The sequence below is a fragment of the Budorcas taxicolor genome, chromosome 11, assembly GCF_023091745.1.
Source record: "Budorcas taxicolor isolate Tak-1 chromosome 11, Takin1.1, whole genome shotgun sequence".
Classification (NCBI taxonomy): domain Eukaryota; kingdom Metazoa; phylum Chordata; class Mammalia; order Artiodactyla; family Bovidae; genus Budorcas; species Budorcas taxicolor.
Window position 1 is genome coordinate 11,809,567 of NC_068920.1, and position 24,044 is coordinate 11,833,610.

The following is a 24,044-nucleotide window of genomic DNA, read 5'->3' on the forward strand; positions in this document are numbered from 1 at the left end:
AATCACACAACCTGGAAAGAAATCAGGTTCTGAAAAGAGAGCAATTTAAAGAATGACCCGTAATTATTTCCTGAGTTATTTTCTTCACCGCCTTCTATCTTAGCACTGTGTGTCAGGGAGGGCTGAAATATACTTTATAGCCGAGTGAAAGTGCTTACACAGATAGTTTTCCTCTTGTCTTCAAAACTGCTTATCAAAGCAAGAGTCGATGAATTATATATGTTAAGTTTTATGCTTTTTTTCCCCTCTAAAAGTTACAAAGTAATCAGAGTAAAGACAGCCATTGAAATGAAATTAAACCTGACTGGCGGGTGGTTGATGCTGTGCGTGTCCAGGAAGCACACGGCTGACATTGGTTCCCACCAGGCAGGCGTGTTTCCCACACATCAGATGCAAAGTATAAAGATCAGGAATATGAAGAGAGGTTGCAGCCTTACCATCACTGTTTTCCTGGGGGGTGCTGTCCACGACTTGCCAACCTCCAAACCCAACGGGAAGGTCCGGCCTCGTCATCCAGGCTTCGTTCCAGCAGTGGTAGTTCCTTAGAAAACACCACCCCAGTGAGATTAGACTTTCCGTCACAGTCAGTGCTCCAGGAAATCAGAAAGGGACCAAAAATCCTGCGGATATGCTATCTATAAAAAATTGGAAATCCCGGCAAGAATACTGGGATGGGTTTGCATTTCTTTCTTTCTTTTTTTTTTTTAAATTAAATTTTTTTTTTTAAACTGAAGGATAATTGCTGTACTAGTTGCCATTTCTTCCTCCAGGGGATCTTCCCAACCCAGGGATCAAACCCGTGTCTCTTTCGTCCCCTGCATTGCAGGCGGGTTCTTTACCGCTGAGCCACTGCGGAAGCCTATAAATTATTGGAATGGCTTAAGCTAAATGGAAGCCTCCCAGAGACATACTGAGGATCTGGACGCAAGTTTCCTGGGCAGGTCCATTTCCACTGGTACCCCGGGGGGTACTCACATGGTGGCACATGGCTCTCCCCCTCAGCTTAAAGGCCACACAGAGAGGTTCTAATCAATGCCTTAAACAGTTTCAATCTTACCCATTGTCTGCTGCCTAGTGAAACAGAGTTTACTATGGGCTCAAGAGACATGGTAGAGAAGACAAGTTAATTAAAATCGAAACACATATATCTTTGAATTCCATATACATATATATATATTAGACTTATAAAAAGCACAGCTTTTGTAACAATTAAGCAATAAAATGCTTTTGTTTACGGGCTTAGACCATCCGCCTAGAAACTATAACATTGTGGCGAATTTCCATTTCCTGTCCAACAAGAAGAAAAGGTTGCCGAGGGGAGTGTCTCTTTACGTTTTGTCAGAGGTGAGCAACCCCTGAGCTCAGGGCCCTGCAAAACTTTCAGACTTAGTGTGGAACCTGTGAAGCAAGAACATGGGATAAGCTATCATCAGGAATAGAGTGATTACATCCTTGGAAAGATTGAAATTATACGACACTACGGGAACAAACGAGAGCACATTAACCTGTCGGCACTACAGAAAATATTCAGATCGTAATAGCAGTTTAGCGGTGGTGTGAGGCAATTACAGCCATCTCTGTTTACAGCACTGACGAATTTCGGATCCGGCTACCAGCCTTCCTTTCCTCAGTGTCCTTCAGTGTCAGGGATTCGTGCACGTTCCCAGCCCTCTCCGAGTCCTGCTCATCTTTGACTGACTCAGCTCAGAAGCATTTATTTAACTATGCATCACCCACCATGCACTGGCTTCCCAGGTGGAGCTAGTGGTAAAAAATCCTGCTGCCAACGCGGCAATCACGAAAGGCCCTGGTTCGATCCCTGGGTCAGGAAGAACCTGCGCCAGTATTCTTGCCCGAGGAATCCCATGGACAGAGCGACCCGGCTGGCTAGAGTCCATGGGGTCACAGAGTCGGACACGACTGAGTGACTGAACACACCACACGCACACACACACACACACACACACACGTCATGCAGCAGGCACCGTGCTGGACCCCCACCCTGATCAAAGCATAGGTTCCTGTCCGTAAGGAACTCCACGATCAAGGAGGAGAGACAGACACAGAAACCAACTGTTAGAACATTTCATAGGTTCTGCGTGAAGCTTAAGGCACTTGGAACAAGACCTGGTGTAGGATGAGTGCTCCAACATGGCAACTCTCTGATGTTAACAATAATTGACTGAGGGCAAGTTCAGGTGGGGTCACTGGGGTCTCAGTGGGGAAGTCCTGGGTGCAGGAGGGACGACTTCACAGCCGAAGTGATGTTTGAGCTGAGTCCCCCAGACAGACGAGAGCTCAGCAGGTCAAAAAAGGACTAAGAACCCAAGTTGTGGAGGCACAGAGTGTTTGGCGACCTGTATGCTGTTCGTTGTGGCAGGTGGGTAGCACGTTTGCATATCTGGGGGAAGAGGGGTTGGCAGGTAGCGGTGGGCAGTGCATGACAAGACTGGCAGGTACACACGGCACCTCCTGTGCGGCCGGCACTGTCCATGAGCACACCTGATGTACCCAGCATGCCAGGAGAAAGCTGCTGGCATTACTGACCCCTGTTTACAAGGGAGGAAACGGAAGCACAGAGAGGTTAAGAATCTTGCCTGAAGTCACACAGCAAGTTAGAGCTACAGGATCCACACTTTGAAGCACCGAGCTACAGTTTGGTGAGAATGAGATTGCGAGACCCTTTTATCCCAAGTTAAATATTTGGGCTTTCTCCTTGGGTCAGTTAAATCTGCAAATCTGTACCTGAGAGAGCTGGGTGAGGACTAGGGACTGAGCTCCCCATTACTGTAGAGAAGAAGAGGAACCGTCAGGAGGGGACTGTGCGTGTGAGGAAGCTTCCCGATTTCCAGGGAGTGTGATGGTTCTGTTTACCGAGACCTCTGGAGGAGGAAGAGAAGGTTTGTGTCGGGGGCAGGGGCCGGGTGCTGGGTGGGTGACAGGTTCATTTGGGGGATGATGGACTCAGGGCCTGTGAGAAACCCTAAGGATGAAACCCAAGAGGCATCTTTATACACACAGATGACACTCAGGATTTGACAAGGAGGGAGCCTTTACTTACTTTAAAGGGGGCGTCTTTACTGTTGACGGAGGGGAGTGACCAGGAAAAGGCCAGGTGGGGAGGGTGTGGGCGGGGAGACGCGCTGAGTCGAGTTCTACCCCAAGAGTGACTCGGGTTGTAAGTGGAAGACGAGAAGACAGGCCAGTGCCTGGAAAACAGCGCAACACGGGAAGATAGTTCTGATTATTCTTCCATTAGGAGAGAGTGTCGTGTCTACGGAGGAGGAGCCAGTGGGGAGAGAGGGAGCGAGAGTAAGGCAGAATAAAGGGAGAGATGGAATCAAAAGAGGCTCAGATACCAAAGGTGCAGGGGGCGTAGGTCAAGAGCGGCGCCTGGACAAATACAGGGAGCACGTCACTGCCTGCCGGGGAGGGACACGCAGATGGAGGTCGCAGTCACAGTGTGGGGTGTGGGGCTTCAGGGCGGGGGCCCGGGGTCAGCTCTCACCTGAGAGCCCCTGTCTTTGCTCCGAAGCTGGAAGGAAGGTCACCCTGATCACGTATTAAACAACGCGAGCCTCCCTCCAGATGGTGAAGGTTACACGGGCAGGCAGAGAGGCCTGCGTCCTGCACAGCCTGCAGTGATTAGCAACCCAGCTTTCCCCAGCACCGACCCAGATTAATAGGCCCCAGACCTCCTATTTTAAATTCAAATACCGGGGCCAGGTTAGCCTTGAACAAGATGTAAGTGTTGTTCTCAAACCTCAGGTAAAGACTTTGCCTGGAGGATTTTCTTTCTTTTCAAACGACCAGGAAATGGGGGGAGAGTTTCTTTTCCCTGAGTAAAATATCTCATTAGCTACTCACAGCTCTTCCAGTTTCAGGACGGAAGGCGGAAGTTTAAGGTATGTTTAAGGTGGAAGAGTTTAATAAGAGGGCCAGGGACTTGTAGCAGTGGCCGAGGTGAAGGTGTGTTCCGGAGGTGCTGGGCCTTGGTCAGCAGGCGGAAGCGCCAGTAGCTGGGCTCCCAGAGTGGACACGGGCAGCCGCAAGGCTGCACCCTCTGCGGCTGCAGGCCTTGTCCCGTCATACCTCTTTCTCCGCTCAGGAATGGCCCACCACGCCACGGCGGGCCCCTTTCTGTCTGGGTGGTCAGCACTTCTGGGTACACGTGCCTGCCTTTCACATCTCACGTTCCTCTGCGAAAGGAACTGATATTTACAGACATGGCTGAATTCTATCTACCTCTATCCAGGTTAGAAATAGATATGCTTCCTGGAAAGTCTTTTTTTTTTTTAAATTTTAGAGCTTTTTAACCTAGATCTCTGTCTAGATAAATACACCTTTCAGTTTCATCATGCACTGTCAGAGTGCTGGGTTCATTCTGGGGGTGTGGCCTGCCTGTTCACCATCACATTCCCAGCACCAGATCTGGCCCTTGGCAGCTGCTCACCAGGTACTGTTTTCTTGAAAGGCAAGAGGATCTCTCAGCAAGGCAGGCATCATTAAATCTTTGTTTGTTTTTAAGATTCACGGTTTTGTATTTTCTCATAGCCTTCACTTGGAACCCGACTTTCCACTATACTGTCGAAATATGCAGTGTCCTTTTAAAGTTAAAAAGATTATAAACCTTCTCTGTGATCTAATATCCGTGTTGCATCTTTCTAAAGAAGCAGGTAGACATTAACATAAAGCCCCTGTTTTGTTGAGAATTATTTAATCAAATTGAAAAGGACTTCTTTGGGCAGATAACGATGGAGGGGAGAAGCGAAAAGCACATCGTTTCTTTATGTCACTTCCTGTATGTTTCCTGCAGTGGCAGCTAGTAATTTCTAGAACTCCTTTCAAGGATGCTATCAATAATGATTCAGTGGTATAGGTGCAAAGGACACAGAGGTCTCCTCCTGAAGCAAACCTCACTTGCAAAGCAGCACCGTGCCCTGCTGGAGGACCCTTGGCTTAGTTTATCCTCTGATTTGGTTAAGCCCTTTCCTTAGAACTGTGCATAGGAAATAATCAAGCAGATGCAAAGACATGTATATGAGGATGTTTATCCGTCCATAATTTTTAAGAAGGAAAATCAGAAACCATCCGATATACAATTAACTATTTTAAATCACAAAGTAGAACACTCTTCAGCCATAAAAATCTGATCAGTATTTATTAGGTAGGAAAAAAAATAACCAGGGCATATCTATTTTAAAAATCACGCTTCTGAACACAAAGTATAGTGTTCACTGGGGATGTCCATTTGCGTGGAAGGCAGAGTTTTCAATGAGCCCCACTCTTGTATGAATCCCTCCCCCTTGAATATGGGTGATGTCTATGAATCGGATGGGTTGTCACTCCTGGGGTTATGTTACTTTACCTGGCAAAGAGGATTTTGCAGATGTAATTAAGCTAATTAATCTGCTGATTTTGAGTTAATTAAAAAGGAGATTATCATGTGGACCTGACCTAATCACGTGAACCTTTAAATCTGGGTCTAGAGGTCTGAGACAGAGCAAACCAGAGATCTGAAGCAGCAAATACGTTCCCCTGCTGGCCTGGAAGAAAATGGCAGCTTCCCCGAGTTCTGCAGTGGGAAGGAGCTGGATTCTTCCAGAAGTCAGCATGAACTTGGAAGAGAGCACCAGGCATCAGAGGGGCCCACAGTCACTACCTTGATCGCCATCATTTGAAACCCTAAGCAGAGGACCAGCTACACTGTGCCCACACTCCTCACCTACAGAGACTGCTGGATAATACATGTGTGCCGTTCTAGCTGCCAAGGTTCTGGTAATTTGTTATGCAACAATAAAAAATGAATACAGTGCGCAATGGGACCTGTTAAAGAATGCTTAACAAAATGTTGCAAATATTCTGAGTAGCTAGAAAGGGGATGACTCTTATTTTTATACTTTTTTCTGCAACATTTGAAATTTTTGTAATAAATATATACAGAAAGAAAAACATTTTATTAAAGAAGAAAGAACAGAGTTCAGAATCTGTCCTGGTTCCAACTGGCTAAGGTCACATCTAGAGTGATGAGAGCTCATGGGAGGGTGCAGAAGTGGACCAAAAAGACAGCTGAGACCAAGATGGGCTTCTGAGCTCTGCGTGCTGTTTGTTCAAATGGAGTGAATAGTTTAAGCAAGGTGTCCTTTACTGCCTTTAACTTGGCTAACTGCTTACACATTCCACAGGGTCATCTTTTCTGCAATCTGTGCAAAAAGGTTTTCTTCCCTAAAAAGAAAGAGACGTGGGATAGCAATTCTGTTTCTGCAGCTTCATTAGGGCTCAAGGGAGAGCACAAATAAGATCGAGAGAAAGCCCTGGAAGAGATGTCTTGGACCAACTTCAAATGTAAACCAAGTATTTGAATTCATTTGAAAAATGGCAGGGGGGTGGAAAAAAAGCTACTGGTCTGTCTTGCAAACTATTTGTGTTTGTAGGAGACGAGGGCATACCCTCATCTCTTCCCTGGTGGCTCAAACTGTGAAGAATCTGCCTGCAATGTGGGAGACCCAGGTTCAGTCCCTGGGTCGGGAAGATCCCCTGGAGGAGGGGCATTGCAGCCCACTCCAGTATTCTTGCCTGGAGAATTCCATGGACAGAGGAGTCTAGTAGGCTACAGTCCATGGGGTTGCAAAGAGTCGGACACGCCTGAGCGAATAACACACACACCCTCTCTTTAGCCCTGCTGATACACTCCTAACACAGGCAGTGACACTGATCACAGTAATGGCCACACATCTTGGACTTGCTGACGTCTGGTCATTCCAATAATGAAGGCGTGGCGTGGGCTGGGGGTTGTGGGAGAGGAGCAGAGACAAGTTGATTGACCCTGAGGCTTGTCTACAAGACATTCCAAAGTGGAGATAAGAGTCTGGATCAAGAAAGTCCTTGTCAGCAGTTGGGAAAGGTAATGAAGCCAGCAACAGAGGGGAGTTATTCAGAGGAAGCGGCATGCTTCAGGGATCTTCTGTGGAGCTGGGGGAACCGCGCTTCTTCGAGTGCAGCTCTTCACGGTTAGGGGATGCTGGAGTGCTGAAACCAAGAGGGGCATTTTGAGTTTCTCTGGGGTCTTGTCCACCAAAGGCTCCCAAAAGTCCAGCTGGGTGGAGGTCAAGCCAATATGCCCAGGAGGAACAAATCGCCCATCAAGAACAGAGAGAAGCAATGAAGGTGTTTGTTTTTGCTTGTTATACACAGGGAAGGAACCCTACGATGCTCATTAAGAAGCTGCAGTTTAAGCACCATCTGATGTAGCATGAAGTAAAGTGAAAGTCGCTCAGTCGTGTCCGACTCTTTGCTACCCCACGGACTGTGCAGTCCATGGAATTCTCCAGGCCAGAATACTGGAGTGTGTAGCCTTTCCCTTCTCCAGGGGACCATCCCAATCCAGAGATGGAACCCGGGTCTCCCGCATCGCAGGCAGATTCTTTACCAGCTGAGCCACCAGGGAGGCCCCTGATGCAGCATGAGGCCCCAGTCAAGGGGGCTGAAGATGGCATGGCCTCGGGGATGCGCTGTAACTACCAAAACGAAATTATGAGGTGCAGTTATAGTAGGGGTGATAATTAAAACAGGTAATAATTGCTCAGACACAGACGTAAGCCAGTTGGAAGCTGCAACCGATCAGAATGTTGTTGCTCAGTCACTAAGTTATGTCCAACTCTCTGTGCCCCATGGACTGCAGGATGCTAGGTTTCCCTGTCCTCCACTATCTCCTGAGAATCTGACCACTGGAAAAGCCCCTGATGCTGGGAAAGATTGAAGGCAAAAGGAGAAGAGGGCAGCAGAAGACGAGATGGTTAGATAGCATCACCACCTCAATGGAAGTGAACTTGAACCAGTCAGAAAGTTGGTATGGTCTAAACGCTGGTTCGGTCCTCCCAGGCTCTACTGGATAAATGCCAGCCCAGATGTATTCAGTTACACATACAGTGTGCTAATACTCAGCAAGTTTGCTTCTGCTTACAACTTCTCCTGGAAATGTGTTTTGCCTAAGTCTTGAAAGTATATAGCCTTTCCCCGCTCTTCTCAATCCCAGGTACTGAGATCTTGAATATTTATGGAGAGAATTTTACAGCAGCTTTATTAGCAATGATTTTTAGGACATTAGGAGATAATCATGTAAATTTTATTTTTTCTCCTCTTTTGATAGTTTTCCCTCTTGATTATCTGTTTTATTTTTTATCTGTGGCCCCAGAAATGGAAGAGACCAAATGAAACCTCCCAAATGTTCAGGTAGACACCACCCACTCAGGAGCCACATCTGACGTCACTACTTAACAGGAGGGCCTCTGTCATTGTGCTGAATTCCCTTTGGTGGGTTTACTATGACCCTGGACACCTTTACCGCTCTCTTGCATAGCAAATTATCAATTAATATACCTGCCGAAAATGGAGAAGAGATTGGATTTTGAGAATAACATCTAAAAAGCTTTTTATGATAAATTCTGACCAAGCTTATCCATACTTATTGAGAGGAGTTTTAAAAAATACAGCCAACAGTCTTAGTCATTACCAAAATTACTTTTTTTCCATTATACAGCTGTTTATGAGTATGCTATACTGAAAACTCTTATTTATATGAAGTTTTTCAAGAGGCCTTATTAATCATCAAAAGAAATTAAATTCCATTCAGTATAGCTTAGGTGGTACATATTTTATTAGCTTTTAATTATTTGACAACTGGTAACCTTTGGTCTGTGTATAAGATGACTCTCTTAAGCAGAATTTATGACTAACCAAAACATGACATTTTTCTTGTTGTGAAAGATACCTTAGTGCTTTCTACGTGGTTTATCAGATGGCTTCCATTTCCTTCTTTCATTCTAATCTCATGAGAAGAATTTGTGATGATCTCTCATTTTTTACCTCCCAAACCCCCTCTTTGTCACTCTCACGTGGGATCTGAGTAGAACAAGTATTTGGGAGATAACGCTGGAGACATTATTGCTGCAGGGCTAGGACAGAAATATGAAAGGAAGGGGCGGGGAGAGTCCTGAGCAGCGGTTTTCAACCTTCAAAAACTGGTGTACCTTCCTAGTTTTAAAACAAATGTTTCGTAACACCCCATTTATTATACTGAAACAAAGTCCACATATTTATATAGACAAGTCCTAAAAGATAACATAATGCCTTATAATGTACAGAAGACTTGATGAAATAAAAAATACATAAAATAATTTGTAGTTCAGCAGATGCATGTCAGGAAGATGGTTTTAGATCCCAGACTATTCCTGTGCTGTGCTTAGTTGCTCAGTCATGTCCGATTCTTCGTGACTACGTGGACTACATGCAACCCGCAGGCTCCTCTGTTCAGGGGATTCTCCAGGCAAAAATACCATAGGAGTTGCCATGCCCGCCTCCAAACTATTCCAGGGGTAAAACCCTCCAGGGGTCTGGTATGCCCCAAATTTCTAACCACTTGTATAGCGGTTAAAAGTGTGCTCTGGAGAAAAACTCCCAGAATGGCAAAGGAAGGGCTTCCAAAAATCTACTCCTTCATGAAAATAAGGAGACTCGTAACAAACATGATCAAAATCAATTTCTCCGGAACTCTGGAAATGAACCAAAGATTTGCAACAATATAGGGAGGATTTACTCAACAAAAACAAAAGAATCTCAGTAAGAACTGCAAGTTGTGGGGCATTTAAATTTCCCTTATTTCTACTCCTCTCTCTCTAGCTCCATGGTAGTCTTGAAAGTGAACACCCTCACAGCCACGGTGGCTATAAAAACATGCAGCTTATCAAAGAACAAAGAAGAGAAAATGGGCTTGGCACTCCCTAAACGTCAGCAAATGAATTATCACTATCAACCTGTTTGGCAGCCCTTTGAAAGCAATGTCTAACCAAACAGAGAATATCAATGAGGAGACAAAAATTATGGATAGGAATCAAATAGAATTTCTGGAGCTGAAAAGTATAACGGCTGGAATAAAAATTTCAAAAATTCACTAGAGGGTCTCAAAAGCAGATTTGAGCAGGTAGAAAGAGTAAAGAACCAGGGAACTTGACGAGAAGTTAATTGAAATGATCTAGTCTGAATAACAGAAGAAATATATGAAGAAAAATGAACAGAGCCCCGAGGCACGTGGGACACACACATAATGGGCCTCTCGGAAGGAAATGAAACAGGGAAAAGAAGCAGAAAGAATATTTGAAGAAGTAATAGCTGATAACTTTTCCAAATTTGATGATAGATAGTGATATACACACCGTAGAAGTTAAAAGACTCAAAGAGAATGAATTCAAAGGGATCTGTACCTAAATGCCTCAGAGTCAAACTGTCAAAAGCTGAAGCCAGAGACGGTTTGGAATACAGCACGCAAAAGAGTGATTTATTATGTACGGTGGATTATCAATAGAATTAAACAGGATTTCCAACCAGAAATCATGGAGGCTAAAGGCTGATGACCATGGTTAAGTTACTGTGCCTCGATTTATTCCTCTAGAAGTGAGGACAATAATAGCCATTCTCTTATTGGGTTGTCAAAAGGATTAAATGACTTAATAGCAATACATGTCACCCACTTAGCTTAGGTCCTGGCACAAAGAAAGCGTTCCGTAAGTGGGAGCTGTTTTGATTCTTGGAGGTGGCAGATAAGTTTCTCAGTCCTCCCTTTGAGACTCTGGAGTGGATTCACAGCATATATTCTTAGTCTCAAATGACAGCTCTCACGATCTAGCTCCAGGTAATTTTCCCAAAAATAATTTGGCTGACAAGAGTGTGGTTAACTGGATAAGTTATTTGAAATAAATACTTTGGTAGCAGTTCAAGACTGGTAACTTGGATACATCACAAGATAATTTTATGAACGCTAAGCATCGTAAGCAGTTTGGCTTACATTCAGAATTTTTCTTCTGTTTTTCTTGGAATTCATTTTTGGATAATTCTTTTTGCGTATCACGATTAAAACTCAACTACAATATAACAATGTGAAAGTCCAACTAGTTAGAACACACTGAGCTTCTAAAAACAACATACAAAGTGGATCAGTCTGCAAAGATTTTCTTTTTAAAAAATTTGTTTATATTTTTTGGCCATGCAGCATGTGGGATTTAGTTCCCCAAACAGGGGTCAAAACCAGACTGACTTACAGAAAGAGACTCACAGACTTAGAGAGCAAATTTATGGTTGTCAGAGGGAAGGATGGGGGAAAGAGTTAGGGAGTTTGGGATGGACAGGTACATGGGGCATTTAGACTCGATAACAGGCTAGAACTGGACAGCACAAGGCACTCTGCTCAGTGTTACGTGGCCGCCTAAATGGGAGGGGGGCTAGGGGAAGAACGGATACATTCATATACACGGCTGAATTCCTTCACTGCTCACCTGAAACTATCTCAGCCTTGTAAATCAGCTATACCTCAATACAAAGTAAAAGTATTTTTTTCAAAAAAAGTGTATCAGTCTGAACATCAAAAATGCACCTATGCTGGGCAAACCAGCAGGCAAGTACAAGACCAACGAGATTAGGCTCTGTGGGGTTGTGTTCCATCCAGGGCTGGTTCCCCAGCAGGAAAGCTGCTGAATTTCTGCTCTAAAACTTGCTTAGAAAGAGCTTTGTTTATAGATTTGACACTATCCATTGCAGTAGAGGTGTTTTGTTATGTTTTTTTCTTTTTTGCATTTGAAGTGAAAAACAAACAATAACAACTATACTCTTTCCAAAAAGTATTGAGGGAAGTTAGGATTTTTTTTTAAAATTTTGTAAGAAGCAGATGCTCTGAGGCCAGCCAAAGAATTACAGAAATTTTCTGTGGCGTGCTTGATTTCTGTGTCTTTTTTTCCTGGGGAGCCAGTTTGCAAAGCAGCACCTACACGTGTGTGAGTGGATCCCAGCCTGGCCTGTGCAGATGAGTAGGGTTCCTGTGGCAAACTACTGACTGTGAGAAGAAAGGCCTGGCTGGAAGAACAGTGACATTCATTCAAAAAGTATTCATTTTGGAGCTGGTGGCGGTGGAGGTTTAATTGCTAAGTCCCGTCTGAATCTTGTGACCCCATGGATGGTAACCCACCAGGCTCTTCTGTTCATGGAATTTTCCAGGCAAGAATACTGGAGGTGACCCTATACCTCGTTAAATTCAAAGTCACATGAGAAAATTAAGGCCCAGAGAATTCAAGCAACTTGCCCAAAGTCACTCAGCTAATTGGTGGCAGAGCTAATCATATTGCCTTGAGCCATGGAGAGAAAGAGAGGAAAGAAAATTATAAGAGCAGGTTGACTTGATCTGGTTGGTGTTTTTCCATGAGATCCCAAGGAAAAGCAAAATAAAACTATACTTTCTTTCCATGTGAGTCACTGACTAGTTCTTAGATTGTCCCAACTTTGAGCTGAAATTGATAAATACAAATTTGCTAACTCACAATTCTTTTAAAAAATTAAATTGAGAAAGCCAGTTTCATCAAACCTACTTAATTTCAAATGAAAAGGTAATAAAGGAAAGACTCTTGCTAATGTTTTAGCATTCATCATCTTTCCAATTATCTTTAATATCATGAGATGCTTAACCTCTGAGCCATGCCATTTTCTACATCTGACAGCTAGTCCATCAGCTGGCCTCTGGGAAGCAGATGGGTGGCTCAAGGGCCTAGATGAGCACACAGGTACACAGACCCTTCTCTTCACACCCCGATGGCATGAGTAGCACATGCTTTCACCAACCCCACCTGGAACTCACTGTTTAGAGATGAAGACTTTCCCCAGGAATGTGAGTAGAATGGAAGGGGACACTTGTAGCATGAGGCTTGGATGGGCTGGAAGGAGTCCCAGGGTCTAGAAAGCTGTTGTCTCCAAGAGGGCCTCTGGACACTGGTGACTGTTGGGATCTTTGCAACTCCGAGTGAGGGGTGGGCTAGTCCTAAAGGGGCAAGCCCCTGGGCTTGGACAGTGCCTGGCAGGTGGAGAAGCGGGAGAGGTGCTGACGGTAAGAGCAACCCACCCCGGCCCCAGACAGTAGTGAGTCCATCAGCTTCTCGTGAATGTGCAGCCTTGGGCGCATTAGCCCCTTCGGGAAGGGGGCAAAGGGTCAGAGGTTCTTGAGATCGTCCATGAAGGAGTGGTGAGGGGCTGGACATACGGAGAGTGAGTTTCAGTATTCAACAACCACAGTCATAATAATATAAGATGTGTGTGCATGCGTGTTCAGTTGCTTCAGTCGTGTCTGACTTTTTACAACCCTATGGAGAGCAACGCACCAGGCTCCTCTGTCCGTGGGGTTCTCCAGTCAAGAATACTGGAGTGGGTTGCCTTTCCCTCCCCAAGGGGATCTTCCTGACCCAGGTATCAAACCTGTCTCTTGTGGCCCCTGCATTGCAGGCGATTTCTTTACCTACTGAGCCACCTTCCATTCCTTCCCACTTGACCTTGAAGCAAACTGATCTCTGGTCGTCTCACATCAGCCCCTTAGACTTTTACCTTGAGTTTCAAATGTGGGTCAAGGTCATTTCCTGGGCATTTCATCTTTGAAGAGCACGACCGGAAGACTGCAAGGGGACAATGGCTTTGTTCACTGACCATGTGGATATCTTCTCCTCCACCCCTGGGTTTAGGATGCAAGGCCCTTCCCTTCACCTCCAGGACTCCTGGCTCACACTGCCACCCACCTTACATTTTTATGGTGTGTACTGTGTGTGGTTGTCTTGCTGGTGAACATCGGACGGAGCACCTTGAGGGCAGTGACCTGATTAATTTCCCCCTGAATCCTTAGCATCTGACATTTGGACGTATTTGTGTATAATAGCATTTGTTGAATGAATTAAATGAGATTAGTCATCTAAATGAGTACTTAAAATGTTTTCCAACCAGTTCCCTGCCCTGCACTGTGTTGGCAAAGCAAAAGTAAAACACGCCAGACATGGCTCCCCTGCAGAGGGCTACATTCTGATGGAGACAGGTCTAGAGGTGGGCACAGACCCTTTACCCAGAATCATCCTGTCTGACCACTTCCTCTCCAGCAGTGGGACACTGGATCACACTTCCGTTTAGAAGGAGAGGAGCCTTGTACTGAAATGCCTTTCATGACCCTAACCAGCATCAGCATCCCTTTCTTTTAAAATTGTTTCCATTTCCGATACATGTATATGTATGGCAGAGTCCCCTTGCTGTTCCCCTGAAACTGCCACAACATTGTTTGTTAATCAGCTATACACCAAAAAAATAAAAAGTTTTTTACAAAAGTGGCGTCATGTAATTACCCCAAATCCATGAGAACTGATTGGAACCCAAACTATTATACATTCACCTTTTACTGTGTTGGAGCCCTAATTCCCATAAAAAAATTGTTTCCATTTATATTGTGACTGTGGTATGATTGAGGTGAGCAAGCTGAGCTCGTTCAGGATGTGGACAAATGGTCACTTTACTCCTGCCCAGCGTGAGCCCCTCGTCCCTGCTCACTGCCTGGATTGCAGCCGGACGTGGCACCAGCATCTTCATTAAGCTGTCCTCGGTGATTCATGGATGCCTTCCCCCAGAGCTTACACATAATTCCAGACCCATCAACACACTGGGGGCAGGCGGCTTAAACCGCTCCTTCCAGGATATGTTACCTTGCGTTGGCCCTCCCGGAATTGCATTTGCGAGCCCGAGGTCCAATTACTCTGCCCAGCTGTGCCCTTGTAAGGGCCCCTCCCTCTCCTGAATCCGCAAGAAGCCCACTCTTCCCCCCGCGGGCATCAAGAGGACGCCCACTCGGTGCCAAACCGCTGCCCCTGGCGAGCTGAGGCTCTCTGGGAGCGGGATCCACACGCAGGGATCTAGGCTGGCAGAGCAGGAAGCTGGCGGGCGAGCGGTCAGCACTGTGTGGTCTGCGCGGGTAAAAGGAGGTCAGAGCCGGGGGGAAGCCTGACTTCAGCCCTCTTGGCTCTGAACCGCACACCACCCTCCCTCTGATCCCCCGTCCGGGCGTATTTCTGCTTCGGGCATGTGGGACTCGGCAGCCACGGAGAAGAGTCAGCTGGACCAGCTGGACTCTGATTCGCCACCATCAGCACCTCGGTGTTGGAGAGATGGTGGAGGCGCTGAGAAAGGCAGGCAGTCATTCTCGTGGGTGCCGTTAGAGAGAGGGCGCGGGGCCGCGGACAAGCCGGCTGCCTGCCTGAGAGGAGCCGGAGGAGGCAAGTGAGGCCGGCGGCTCGGGGCGGCCGACGGCGCGAGACCCCCACTCGGACGTCCGTCAGGCCGCGTGCGGCCCGCGTGCAGCCCTGGCCTCTCGTGGTCGGCGGGGCCCGCGGGCGCCTCCCTGCCTGGGCCCGGCCTCTGGCAGCCTCCTGCCCCCAGCCCTGCCCGGCTTGCCGACCCTGCAGGCGGGCCCTGCTTCTCACCAGCGGCCATCGCCAGTCCCATCTGCAGGCGCCCGCCGGGCACGGTGGGGAGCACTCTACCTGCCTCCTTACGTTGTCGTTTAATCGGTGACTACGAAGTTAGACTCAGTCTACGGATGAGGAAGCTCAGCGAGGTGAAGCTGCCTGCTCATGGTCCTGCGGCCAGTGACTGCCCAAGTCAGAGCTTGGCTCAGGGGTGGCCGTGGTGACCCCGTGCTGGTGGACGCGTCCAGGGACAGTCTCCACCAGCCTCCTCGAGCAAGGAGGGTCTCAGAAATACGTCTGGCTTTCCAGAACGTTTATCACTTCTAGGGTTCACTGGTGTTTGTACTCAGGAGACAGTTTCTGGCTTTCGTTATTTTTAAACAAAACAAAACAAACCAGAGTGACAGAAACAGCAAGTCATCCTAGACCACTGGGCGCCCTCTCTTCCTGATGACTTCAGCGCCGAGGTCAATGGCAACACATTGCCTCCCCGAAATTCCAGCTGTGCGACTAGTAATGAATGCAGTAACAGCAGCTAACACTCATTAAGCACCTGTTATGCTTGGAAATGTTGCCGGCTCCACCCTAGGGGGCAAGAGAGACACAGAGAGGGTGTGCGGTGCCCAAGGTCACACAGCCTGACCCAGGGCTGACTGAACCCCTTTAATCCCTGCACTCCACAATCTGGCATGGCCCGAGCTGGGTGAGCAGCAGCCGTTCAGTTAGTCAGACTGTGAGCCAAGCAGAGAGGAGACGGGGAGACTGGGGTGGTGGTCTGCTTGTGGAGGAGGCGGGAGGGCCCCAGACCAGAGGACACGGTCCCATGGTGGTGGGATCTTCAGGGACGACACTGAAGGAGCGAAAAGCCCAGGAACACCTGGGCTTCCCAGGAGGAGCTAGTGGTAAAGAATCCGCCTGCCTGAGCAGAAGACGCAGGAGGTGTGGGTTCGACCCCTAGGTCAGGAAGATCCCCTGGAGTGGGAAACGGTAACCCACTCCAGTATTCTCGTCCGGGAAATCCCACAGACACAGAGTCTCAAAGAGTCTGACACAGCTGAGCACAGTGAGGGAACGAGAGTGGGAGAAACTGGGAAAGGAATTTGGAGCAGAGAGCTGAAAGAGGAAAGGGTTACCAAGGAAAGGTCTGTCAGCTTCGGGCTTTTGTATCAATTGAACAAGGGGCGTCTTGAGGTTATTTGATGGGTGCCTGTGGGGATTTATGGTGGGAGGCATTTGGGTTAAAGAATCGGAAGAAATAATTCTGAGCTGCACTTGGCTACAAGGGCATTGAGTGGTGTGTGTGTGTGTGTGTGTGTGTGTGTGTGTGTGTGGAGAGAGAGAGAGAAAGGAAGAGATGAGCAGTGCAGAAGGCCAAATAATTCTTTGAAACAATCGGCGTATAATTGCTTTACGAGGTTGTGTAGTTTGTGCTCTCCCGGAAGTGGATCAGCGCTCTGTGTGCCTGCGTCCCCTTCCTCGGGGGCCTCCCACCCCCTAGGTCATCACGGAGCGCCGAGCTGAGGCCCCTGCGCTGGACAGCAGCTCCCCACCAGCCGCCTGTGCTACACGTGGTCACGTACACTTGCCGGTGCCACTCGCCCAGCTCGGCCCTCACCCGTGTCCATGGTCTTTTCTCCAGCACTGTCTCTACGCTTGCTCTGCGAGTAGGCTCTACCATTTTTCTTATCTGCCATGGTCGGATGTCAGAGCAGCTTCGGGGGTAGCTATTTGGGCCTGTTTTTTTTTTTTTTTTTTTTGTCATTCCATATACACACAGGGCTGCTCTACTGGGACTCCAAGGGCTTAAATGGTGCTTTCAATTGCCGTTCAGTTTACAGAGGAGAGGTTTTGTCTTGACTATAGTCTCCAGCTTGTCATTGCTCAGCTTGCTCTTCAAGTGAGCTGCAGTGTTTTTTTATTCATACGAGCATTTTGCCACTAGTTCAGCAATTTTGCTTCTTTTCTCATTCTCGAATGGACGTCCACTGGGACTGCTGAGTGAATTCTGCCCCTGCATCTGTGCTCCATTCCTGTGACATGGGGGAGTTAAGACACTTCTAACTTTTAATTTCTTCTAAAATGAGCTTCCAACTTCCTCCCATGCCCACTTGGATGTTTTCACCGCTGACAGTGTTTTAGCTTTATTGCTTATAAAGAACAGCTCCAGGAGACGTCTTTTTGGCTTGGAAATTCCACTGAGTTCATGCCTGGCAGTTTCCCTCCGTACAGACCTTTGTGAATACCCTTTACGTCTGGATTCTTGGGATTTCCACCCCCCCCCCCCCGCCCCCATCTTTTTAGAATACTGTTTTGGAGTGAGTGGGTCCCCATGAATAAAGGAAATTTCTTTGGAATCCTAAACTCCTTGTAGCCAGCTTATGATACAGAGATTCAGGGCAGTGAAAAAACCATAGGGCTGGTATTTGGTAATAATTCTGACTTTATTTCCACTTCTATCTCTGAATAAAAGATGAGGTCACAGATCAGGAGAACCACATCTTTACATGCAAAGGGCAATCCTATTTATATTGCAAAGGCCAAAAACAATAAAGGTTGTGGCTAAGGGTCAGATTGGAGAAGACAATGGCAACCCACTCCAGTACTCTTGCCTGGAAAATCCCATGGTTGGAGGAGCCTGGTAGGCTGCAGTCCATGGGGTCGCTACTAGTCGGACGCGACTGAGCGACTTCACTTTCACGCATTGGAGAAGGAAATGGCAACCCACTCCAGTGTTCTTGCCTGGAGAATCCCAGGGACAGCGGAGCCTGGTGGGCTGCCATCTATGGGGTTGCACAGAGTCGGACACGATTGAAGCGACTTAGCAGCAGAAGGGTCAGATGCTCTTGGTTTTATTCTTAGCTTACCAGATGTGTGACCTTGAGAAAAGTATTTTAAGCTCTCTATGCCTCAGTTTGCTCAGCTGTAAATGGAATGGTAATAAACTCCTATCTGATTAAACCTAAAAGGATTAGATAAGCTCATGTACACACAGAGACTAGTACACAGTAAGTGCGTAATAAACGTTGGCTGTGTTGCTCTTACCGTAGAGAAGACACGGCTTCTGTATCTCTGCCATTCACCATAATAGTCATGTGCTAAGCTAGAACTGCGGGGCTGGAGAAGACTCTTGAGAGCCCCTTGGACTGCAAAGAGATCCAACCAGTGCATCCTAAAGGAGATCAACCCTGAATATTCACTGGAAGGACTGATGCCGAAGCTGAAGCGCCAATACTGTGGCCACCTGATAAGAAGAACTGACTCATTGGAAAAGACCCTGATGCTGGGAAAGATCAAAGGCAACTGGCGAAGGGGGCAACAGGGGATGAGAGGGTTAGGTAGCGTCACTGACTTGATGGACACAGGTTTGAGCAAACTCTGGGAGATAGTGATGGACAGGGCAGGCTGATGTGCTGGGGTTGCAAAGAGTTGGACATGACTCGGTGGCTGAAAAGCAACAATAACAAAAGCTAGAGAGGGACTGGTTTAGGCTCTGGCCACTAAAGCTGTGGCCTCTTCCAGGAGCTGCTGCTGTAATGGGGTGATCGATCTTTATTACTAGAAGCCCAAACTGCTGTTCAGTAATATTTCTCATTCATTAGCTAAAAACAATCTCTGACAATCAGACATTTGTGCCTATGGTATTGAATAGACCTTAAAATAGAACAGAAAGAAACATCAGACTGACTCTGTCTGGTGGTAAATGTGTTATGCACTTCAATTTGATATCAGCCAGTGCCCTTGCAAATCAAACTCACCACACTGAATCCTTGGTGAGTTTGGAGTTCACGTTCCCGTCTTCTTCCAAGAAAATGTCCAATTGCAAGTTGGCATCATTGTCATGGGCTGAGAAATAGTTGGTGACGACTCTCGCTGGTATCCCCAGGCATCGCAAAACTGCAGGAAAGAAAGATGGACCACAATTAAACAGATCGCCAAGATCTAATAAACATAGAGTGAGCAATCCCTTCTCAGAAGGGACTTTCTTCTTGACCAACATGGACAGGTTGTTCTCAGGTGTCCAAAGCCAGAAAGGGGCCTGTCGTCAAGGATCAGGGAAGCAGACAGAAGCCTTTCTGCTGGACCGGTGGGCGCCAAATGATACCGGTGGGAATGGGATCCCAGTAACAGGGTTCCAGTTGTTTAGTTGCTAGTCACATGATCATCAAAGTAGGATTATTTTAATCTAGCTAATGGCCTGTGTTTCTGAAAATAAAAATTAAAAAACCCAGCTAATAGGAAACCAGGAATTTACCAAGCAGACCCTCAGTGTGGTTTGATTTCCTGGGTGGGACTTGCTCTTGTGGCACTTGGTGGAGGGCGGCACCACAGCCATTCTAATTGTCAGATAATAAATTACCTGGATGCGCCTCTTGACATATGTACCTATTGATCAAACTTAATCCAAATGCCCTTCCTGGCTCCCAGGACGCCAGACATCAGTGCTCATTGAAAATAATTCAGCTGACAATTTTAAGATTAATGACTTGCCTTCCCGCCCCCCCCATCTCAGAATTGTTTAGCATTTTTAACCAAAGACTATCCACCCCCTTCAATAGAACAACCTTGGAAATCCAAACACGAGTCTGGTAGAGACTCAAGGGTCCTCATTAAATGACTTAATCTTCACACCCCAAATGACACTGATGGCAACCACCACCTGCCTCCCACTTCCATCTTCCTCTCTTGATTTACAACCCAGACACACACTACAGTTTTACCAACAAAATGATTGGCACTCCAGCTCTGTTCCTGCCTTGGCACCAATTCATGTGATCGCAGAGTGAGATTTGTCCCAGAGTCTGCTGAACTCATAATTTTAAGCCAGACGCAGCTTGACATGGGGCACCAGGACCTCCTCCCCTCCAAATTCCCTTTTCAGGTTTATCCTCATGGTGGCATCCCCTGCATCAGGCCTCTGCCTTATCACCAGAGTCTGTTTTCCGGACTAGACCTGATGATCCTTTTATACAGAAAGCATACACGGGTGGAGGGCTTCCCAGGTGGCTCAGCGGTAGAGTGTGCCTGCAATGCAGGAGGCTCACGTTTGATCCCTGAGTCAGGAAGATCCCATGGAATGGCTACCCTCTCCAGGATTCTTCCCTGGAGAATCTCATGGACAGAGGAGCCTAGCAGGTCACAGCCCATGGGGTCGCAAAAGAGTCGAACATGACTTAGCAACTGAACAACAGCAGCAACACGTGGATGGGGTTTCACTTCATCTGTTTCTGAAACTGAGGAATCACATTGGGATAGAGAAACTGCAGGCATCAAGGGGACGTGGGGAGTGCTGTGTGTTTTCCTGGGAACATTTCATCAGAGAGGCTGTCTCCGCCAAGCGCCTGGCACACAATCTTGCCTTGGGAGCCACGGAGGAGAGGAGGGCCTTCCTCCAGCTGTTAGCTTTCCTGAAGTTCAGGCTTCCATGTGGAACTCCACAGACCAGGCTTCCTAGGACACTGATACCTTGGCTCCACTGCCCTTCATTGCTCCCAGGAAATACATGTTCCTGTAGCTCTTAAGTATATGGGAATGGCTAAGAAAATAATCCTACTCAGTTTGATGCCATTGAGAAAAAAACACACAACAGAACACTTATGATTTCTTCCCACTTGGACCTCTGACTGACTCTCAGATGGTCACAACTTTGAGCTGAAATGGACAGTCTTCCTGATCATTTATAAAAACATTATTTCATCCTGGCTTCCAGCCTTCAGACCCTCCTTGATTTTTCTGATTAAAACACATGCTAACTGGTTAAAACAGTCTTTATTGGTGAGTAAACAGAAAGGACACTTTGCCTTGAGTTTCACGTCTTTCTTACAGGGCTATAGAAATGGCATGAAAATGATTATTGTTAACAATGATGAAGACGTTCTGAAATAAATGTATTTTTTAAAAACTATTCACTGAATTAACAGTAACATTGTCTGGGCCGGGACAGACAGATGCCATATTGGAAACTAATGCACGAGGTGGAAGAGAACGGTTCTGTTCCTGCGTGTTTCCTCTATGGTTTGGATGTTGGGTAGATTAAAGGCAAGAGGGGATGCCAGAGAGTAAAGATCGTTCATTAATTTCTGGTGTATAATTGCTCAGGGGCATTGAGACTCATATAAGAACTGAGATAAGCCCATCTGCCACCCACCCTCCTCAGCTAAGGTAAAAACTAAGTGGGCATATTTACAAAATTCTCATGGATACACAGTGAGCAAATAAGCATTTTTATAAACCTTCTGAATAACAAATAAGAAGTCCACATCTTATTATTTATTATTTTAAATTTTGCTAATTTAACCATTATTTAAATGTGGAGATTACTAATTAAAAATTGTATATCCTTCCCTCCCACCCTTTCCTGGCCCCAAAACTCTCCATTTTGCTGAGGGTTGAACGATGGATTATGTAGGAAATTGTCCCTCATTCTTTCTATAAAGGTTCTGCAATCAAAGAGAAATTATGAGCATGCTGGCCCAGTACGATTTAACCAGGCATTGACTACATCCCAGAGTAGCCATCCACAAATTCTATAGATCCAACGGAGATTGCTAGGTCCCTTCACCAGGTTAGAGACTAAATGTCTTGAGGTGACATTTCCTTTACATTAAAACAATACTTACTCAACTGGTTACTTACACGTATTAAAGACACCAGCAAAAACCCAGCATTGGCCATAGCGGACTGGTTCCTGAGAGCTCTTGTATTCCAGCAGGATGTCCACACTGCCGGTCCAGGCTGATGGGGGAACACCGTAAGCGTAGACGTTGTCCCAGGAGCCAGCGATGACGCCTTCATCGTCCTTGGCATTGATCTAAACGAGACCATGACAGGTGAGAAGGAGCCGAGGTCCCTTAGGAGAGCCCTCTCCGGACTCTGACTCTGGGCAAGCTAAGGCTCCCAGCGCCTTCCGTGTTCCTGCAGGATGAAGAGTTCTACTTCCGTTCACTGCTACTTATCAGGGAAAGCGGTGTGATGACTGAGTGTGTGAGGGCGAACCAGACGGCCAAGGCTGCTTCTTAAACAGCATAGGGTGCTGGTGAGGTGGTAGCAGGCAGGAAGAGTTATCATGGCTTCTCAAGCACTTGGGCCCTTGGTCTGGGTGGAATAGCGCTGGAGAATGTGTGAGGAAGAGAGGAAGAAGGCTTACAAGAGAAGATGGGTCAAGGAGGGGTCTTGTCTTGATAGAAGGAAAGCTAAGAATCGACAAATGATGTTAGATGTTAGCATGGGGGCCCAAAGTCTGATGGTCTAATGAGGTTTGACTTTGATGATGAGTAGCTGACTCTAATAAATTGAAAAAATATGTAGATGCTGTCATAGTAGCCATTAAGAATTAACAAGAAATTAGATTCCCAATGGGTACCTTGCAGAATTTATTTTTTAAAAATTGCATGAACAGAAGTATTTTCTTTATAATTGTTTAAAGTGAAAGTGAAGTCGTTCAGTCGTGTCCGACTCTTTGCGACCCTGTGGACTGTAGCCTATCAGGCTCCTCTGTCCATGGGATTTTCCAGGCAATAGTACTGGAGTGGATTGCCATTTCCTTCTCCAGGGGATCTTCCCAACCCAGGGATTGAACCCAGGTCTCCCACATTGTAGACAGACGCTTTACCGTCTGAGCCACCAGGGAAATAATTGTTTAAGGCGATTATAAAATTTTGTTAACAGATATTTCAGTTACATTAAGGACCTGGGGTATTATAGTTTACATATAAGGGAGATGTAAGCAAAGAATGGCAATCTTGAATATTTGGGAAAAACTTGCTACACTCTCAGACGACAGTCATTTGGTAGCAACAGACCGCAAGTGCAGGAAAAAAGCTGTTTTATGTTTAGATGATAAAACTGGGGCCAGAATGAACAGTTTCAAGGCCTCCTGTCCGTTTCTTGGGGGTCACCGCTGAATCTTAACTTCTCTTGCTGTAACTTGCATCATGTTTAATTACAGTCGGAAGAATGTCTAGGTGGGGAGCACTAAAAACTGATGCCCCTTTAACAATGCTTGTATGTCGATATGACAATGGTTTATAGCCTTGCTCCTCAATGTGTGGTCTATGGACCAGCAGCAACAGTGTGCTGGGAGTTTACTGGAAATGCAGACTCTCAGGCCCCTCCCTAGGCCTGTTGACTCAGAAACTGCAGTTTAACAAAATCCCCAGGTGATCTGTGTGCACGTGAGTTTGAGAAGCATAGGTTCAGATTACACTGATGAGACATTAGTAACCAAAGTGGAACAGATGATTAAAGCAGGTGCATTCAGACTATGAAAATCATAGAAGAGACGCTAAAATATGATGAGTTTTCATGTGTTCCTGGCCGTGCCAATTACCAGCTCAGCCTCAGCACTTCCCCAGACCCCTCTCTTAGCCTTACTGAGTTTAGATTTATAAGCGTCTATTCCCCAGTGGGTCGTGAGCATATTGAGAACAGAGATAAAAATCTATGCCTTTCTGACTTCTAACAAGTATTGGCAAAGAGCAGGTGTTCAATAGTTGTGGAATAACCTGTGGTATATCCAACAAGCATGTAGGCATTGTGCATCTGAAAAAGACTAAGACCTTCTCTATGGAAGGAGATGGAAGAGGAACCCATCAAGCAGAAGGAAATGTTCCAATATTAATATAGAAAGACGTCCAGGGAGAGTGGACTCCCAACAGAGGGAGTCATCAGCTTTCTTAGATTGGAGGGTGGTGGTGGCTGTGGTGAGCCGGGGAGAGAAAATGATGTGAAAGCCAGGTCTTG

At 46.5% G+C, this 24,044-nt stretch overlaps 1 protein-coding gene across 1 annotated transcript in view; it reads right to left on the reverse strand.

The window, feature by feature from the left end:
* Positions 1 to 24,044, reverse strand: part of F13A1 (coagulation factor XIII A chain) — a 139,915-nt gene that overhangs the window by 38,375 nt on the left and 77,496 nt on the right. The window contains exons 7-9 of the mRNA XM_052648391.1: positions 21,939 to 22,113; positions 19,061 to 19,199; positions 438 to 541 (exon numbers count right to left, since the gene is read on the reverse strand). Coding sequence (XP_052504351.1) covers positions 438 to 541; positions 19,061 to 19,199; positions 21,939 to 22,113 — 418 coding nt within the window. The remainder of the gene's footprint in view (positions 1 to 437; positions 542 to 19,060; positions 19,200 to 21,938; positions 22,114 to 24,044) is intronic.